Genomic DNA, 5,599 nt, shown 5'->3' on the forward strand with positions numbered 1-5,599 from the left:
TTGTTGATTCTTCACAAAAAAATACAGTTTTATATCTTTATGTTTGAAGCCTGAAATGTGTCAAAAGTTGAAGGGGGCCGAATACTTTCGCAAGGCACTGTATGTACACAGCTACCTCAATTACCTTGTACCCCTGCACATCGACCTGGTACTGGTACTCCCTGTATAAATCCATGTTACTTTTTTACTCATTATTCGTTATTTAGTGTGTATTTATTCCTCGTGTCACTATTTCATTTAAAAAAATATATTTTTGATCTTTATCTCAACTCCGCATGGTTGGAATCCATAAGTAACCATTTCTCTGTTGTATGAAAGAAGTATGAACATGTAAGCAAGTCACTCTGCATTGAAGACTAAAATGTAAACGTTTACGAAGCACGTGACAAACCGCTGTCAGTCAAAACCCGTACAGCGCTGTGAAGTGGAGACCCTGAGCTCTGATGTCATGCATAGGAAGTTACTGTACAGCCACTGCGTTCCAATTTAGGCGTTTATCAGTGTCCAAATACTTTTCAACCAGTATACGGGTAGGAGTGTGAAGGGTTAACCCCTAACAGATGGCACACAAATTTGTTTGTCAGTTCTCATTAAATAGTGTCACTTGTTCGATCTAGCCTGGCCACTTAGTAGCTTGGGTGCCTGCTTCAGCCAACTCCTTTGAAATATTCATGTAAAAGCAGAGACAGGCTGGCCCTCTAGTGACTATAGTCTAGTGACCCTTCCAGGCTTCATGGTGTAACTGTTCGTATGAGGGCAGTCCATAATAACACTCTGTGATGAAGAGATGGATGGTGTTGAGAAGTGACCCCTGAAACATTCACAGGAGCACAAACATGGCAACTGAAACAGGACTGTAAAATCCATGGACCTGTTCCAATTCTTAAAAAATGTACCCTTTCAACCTCTTTTACTAAATATTCACACATCTGACCTGACTGTATTGACGGAAGCTATGTGGTGGAACGTCTTCTACCCATCCAGTAAGGTCAGTGAGTACTTTGCGGAAGGGAGGGTGGAAGGGGAATGGTTGAAGTATTGGGTCATGGCCCATGTCGTATCTCAGAGCAGACCGAGGTGAGACGGGGTTTAAGGCAGGTGAGGTGTGTTTCTATTCCTCCTGGCTCTACATACACAGTAGAGGACTGTTCGTTCACACACTACAAACATGGTAGGACATAGAACAAATCAGGACCCATAGACTTTTTCTTCAATTTACTAAAGCAGATATTGTCTTATGATTTCCATTTCAATAGAAAAATCTTTGCGATGTTCACGTAGGGAATGTCGACTTAGCTATTGGGCAGTGCTTCAGTTCAGTTTACCATGCAGAAAGGAATGCGTCTGAATCTCTCTTCGTTCTAAATACGATAAACGGCAAAGGCTTGTTTGGCAAATCTATAGGAAATACTGGTCAGAATAAATACATTGTCGTTGTCGGTTCCTCCTACAGGTCAAAACAGGAGTGTGTCACACCCACTTAATATAAGCAGGATGCAGATCTGACAGACGCGCATACACACACACATACAGTGTAGTCAGCAGGAAACGTGTCACAATAATAATAAATGTATGTCATCATCCCCAGGGTGCATCATACTGGATGTTGCAGATAGAAATGTCACAAATAGAGTTGACATGATTCCTCACCCTACATTTCAGAGAGGCATGTCTGTTCTACATCATATTTTTTATCTGGGCGTTCGGCAATGTGGCCCATGAGTTACCTGAAGTTCTCCCTCAACAGGTAGCCCCCTCGTCCAGACAGTGACTGAGGGTTGAGAGGGAAATTTTAGTCCCAGAGTTTGGTTTGGGAATCCTGCACTCATTCCTGAAACTGGTTGAGTGAAGAGGTTTGAGCAGTCAGTCATTAAATGACTGACTCCACTTGATAAGGTGTAGTATGATATACTGCAGTACCCATACTGCTCTGTGTCCCGTCTCATTATCAATACATGAGGGTCTGAAATCTGAATATTTTTTCTCCATTGTTGTGGTTTTCTCCCTGGACCTTAAGAACAGTTTGTCCAGTAAATTCACTTTAACGACGTATAGTCTGTTAGACCAGTCTATTCCAACTGTGTTGTCATATCAACATGTTACACCACTCCGTTCGAACTGTATCGCCATGACAATGCGCTACACCAGTTCATCCAGTAGTGTGCCCAGGCTGTGGTGATGTTCAGGTGGTCCAGTGATGGGCTTGTTACACATGGGACACACACAGCGCACCTCCAGCCACTTCACCAGGCAACTGCAGGGGCAAACAACAATTCAGTGACACATATATGCATGCATATATATACACACACAGACACACGCACACACATATGCACGTACAGATACACACGCACACACAGACACACACATCTGACACATAAATTCCATCTGCTTGGTGTGAGGTGACACTTGCCTCTGGTGAAAGGCATGTTGGCATGGCAACACTCCTAGCTCATCTTTCACTCTGAAGTCCTCCAAGCACACTGCACATGTCTGCTGTGATGGAGAGAAGTAGAGGGAGAGCAATGGAGAGAGAAAGAGAGAGAAACCAGGGGAGAGCGCGCGCGAGAGAGAAACCAGGGGAGAGAGAGAGAGAGAGCGCACGCGAGAGAGAAACTAGGGGAGAGAGAGAGCGCGCGAGAGAGAAACCAGGGGAGAGAGAGAGCGCGCGAGAGAGAAACCAGGGGAGAGAGAGAGCGCGCGAGAGAGAGAAACAGGGGGAGAGAGAGAGAGAGAGAGAGAGAGAGAGAGCGCGCGAGAGAGAGAAACCAGGGGAGAGAGAGAGAGAGCGCGCGAGAGAGAAACCAGGGGAGAGAGAGCGCGCGAGAGAGAAACCAGGGGAGAGAGAGCGCGCGAGAGAGAGAAACCAGGGGAGAGAGAGAGCGCACGAGAGAGAGAGAGAGCGCGCGAGAGAGAGAAACCAGGGGAGAGAGAGAGAGAGAGAGAGAGAGAGAGAGCGCGCGAGAGAGAGAAAAACCAGGGGGGAGAGAGAGCGCGCGAGAGAGAGAAAAACCAGGGGGGAGAGAGAGCGCGCGAGAGAGAGAAACCAGGGGAGAGAGAGAGCGCGCGAGAGAGAGAAACCAGGGGAGAGAGAGAGCGTGCGAGAGAGAGAAACCAGGGGAGAGAGAGAGCGCGCGAGAGAGAGAAACCAGGGGAGAGAGAGAGCGCGCGAGAGAGAGAAACCAGGGGAGAGAGAGCGCGCGAGAGAGAGAAACAAGGGGAGAGAGAGCGCGCGAGAGAGAGAAACCAGGGGGGAGAGAGAGAGAGAGAGAAACCAGGGGAGAGAGAGAGAGCGCGCGCGAGAGAGAAACCAGGGGAGAGAGAGAGAGCGCGCGAGAGAGAAACCAGGGGAGAGAGAGAGAGCGCGCGAGAGAGAGAAACCAGGGGAGAGAGAGCGCGCGAGAGAGAGAAACCAGGGGAGAGAGAGCGCGTGCGAGAGAGAAACCAGGGGAGAGAGAGCGCGCGAGAGAGAGAAACCAGGGGAGAGAGAGAGCGTGCGAGAGAGAGAGAGAGAGAGAGAGCGCGCGAGAGAGAGAAAAACCAGGGGGGAGAGAGAGCGCGCGAGAGAGAGAAACCAGGGGAGAGAGAGCGCGCGAGAGAGAGAAACCAGGGGAGAGAGAGAGTGCGAGAGAGAGAAACAAGGGGATAGAGAGAAACCAGGGGAGAGAGAGAGAGCGCGCGGGAGAGAGAAACCAGGAGAGAGAGAGAGAGAGAGAGAGAGAGAGCGCGCGAGAGAGAGAAACCAGGGGAGAGAGAGCGCGAGAGAGAGAGAAACCAGGGGAGAGAGAGAGCGCGCGAGAGAGAGAAACCAGGGGAGAGAGAGAGCGCGAGAGAGAGAAACCAGGGGAGAGAGAGAGAGAGCGCGCGAGAGAGAGAAACCAGGGGAGAGAGAGAGAGCGCGAGAGAGAGAAACCAGGGAAGAGAGAGAGAGAGAGAGAGCGCGCGAGAGAGAGAAACCAGGGGAGAGAGAGCGCGCGAGAGAGAGAAACCAGGGGGGAGAGAGAGAGAGAAACCAGGGGAGAGAGAGAGAGAGAGAGCGCGCGCGAGAGAGAAACCAGGGGAGAGAGAGAGAGCGCGTGAGAGAGAGAAACCAGGGGAGAGAGAGAGAGCGCGCGAGAGAGAGAAACCAGGGGAGAGAGAGAGAGAGAGAGCGCGCGAGAGAGAGAAACCAGGGGAGAGAGAGAGAGCAGAGCGCGAGAGAGAGAAACCAGGGGAGAGAGAGAGCGCGCGGGAGAGAAACAAGGGGAGAGAGAGAGAGCGCGCGCGAGAGAGAAACCAGGGGAGAGAGAGAGAGCGCGCGAGAGAGAGAAAAACCAGGGGGGAGAGAGAGCGCGCGAGAGAGAGAAACCAGGGGAGAGAGAGCGCGCGAGAGAGAGAAACCAGGGGAGAGAGAGAGAGAGTGCGAGAGAGAGAAACAAGGGGAGAGAGAGAGAGAGTGCGCGAGAGAGAGAAACCAGGGGAGAGAGAGAGAGCGCGCGGGAGAGAGAAACCAGGAGAGAGAGAGAGCGAGAGAGAGAGCGCGCGCGCGCGAGATAGAGAAACCAGGGGAGAGAGATCGCGCGAGAGAGAAACAGGGGGAGAGAGAGAGAGAGCGCGCGAGAGAGAGAAACCAGGGGAGAGAGAGCGCGAGAGAGAGAGAAACCAGGGGAGAGAGAGAGCGCGCGAGAGAGAGAATCCAGGGGAGAGAGAGAGCGCGAGAGAGAGAAACCAGGGGAGAGAGAGAGCGCGCGAGAGAGAGAAACCAGGGGAGAGAGAGAGAGCGCGAGAGAGAGAAACCAGGGAAGAGAGAGAGAGAGAGAGCGCGAGAGAGAGAAACCAGGGGAGAGAGAGAGAGAGAGCGCGAGAGAGAGAGAAACCAGGGTAGAGAGAGAGAGAGAGCGCGCGAGAGAGAGAAACCAGGGGAGAGAGAGAGAGAGAGAGAGCGCGCGAGAGAGAGAAACCAGGGGAGAGAGAGAGAGAGCGCGTGAGAGAGAGAAACCAGGGGAGAGAGAGAGAGCGCGCGAGAGAGAGAAACCAGGGGAGAGAGAGAGAGAGAGCGCGCGAGAGAGAGAAACCAGGGGAGAGAGAGAGAGCAGAGCGCGAGAGAGAAACCAGGGGAGAGAGAGAGCAGAGCGCGAGAGAGAGAGAAACCAGGGGAGAGAGAGAGCGCGCGCGAGAGAGAGAAACCAGGGGAGAGAGAGAGAGCGCGCGCGCGAGAGAGAAACCAGGGGAGAGAGAGAGCGCGCGCGCGAGAGAGAAACCAGGGGAGAGAGAGAGAGCGCGCGAGAGAGAAACCAGGGGAGAGAGAGAGAGAGCGCGCGAGAGAGAGAAACCAGGGGAGAGAGAGCGCGCGAGAGAGAGAAACCAGGGGAGAGAGAGCGCGTGCGAGAGAGAAACCAGGGGAGAGAGAGCGCGCGAGAGAGAGAAACCAGGGGAGAGAGAGAGCGTGCGAGAGAGAGAAACCAGGGGAGAGAGAGAGCGCGCGAGAGAGAGAAACCAGGGGAGAGAGAGAGCGCGCGAGAGAGAGAAACCAGGGGAGAGAGAGCGCGCGAGAGAGAGAAACAAGGGGAGAGAGAGCGCGCGAGAGAGAGAAACCAGGGGGGAGAGAGAGAGAGAGCGA

The 5,599-nt window shown here is 52.7% G+C and overlaps 1 protein-coding gene across 1 annotated transcript in view; it reads right to left on the reverse strand.

Moving 5' to 3' along the window:
- Positions 1-1,200: 1,200 nt before the first annotated feature.
- LOC139388345 (RING finger protein 122-like) overlaps positions 1,201-5,599 on the reverse strand; it is a 26,188-nt gene continuing 21,789 nt past the window's right edge. Inside the window, exons 6-7 of the mRNA XM_071134961.1 lie at positions 2,414-2,496; positions 1,201-2,254 (exon numbers count right to left, since the gene is read on the reverse strand). Of these exons, the coding sequence (XP_070991062.1) occupies positions 2,140-2,254; positions 2,414-2,496 (198 nt within the window). The 3' untranslated portion in view covers positions 1,201-2,139. The remainder of the gene's footprint in view (positions 2,255-2,413; positions 2,497-5,599) is intronic.

Source organism: Oncorhynchus clarkii, chromosome 29, assembly GCF_045791955.1.
Source record: "Oncorhynchus clarkii lewisi isolate Uvic-CL-2024 chromosome 29, UVic_Ocla_1.0, whole genome shotgun sequence".
Lineage (NCBI taxonomy): Eukaryota > Metazoa > Chordata > Actinopteri > Salmoniformes > Salmonidae > Oncorhynchus > Oncorhynchus clarkii.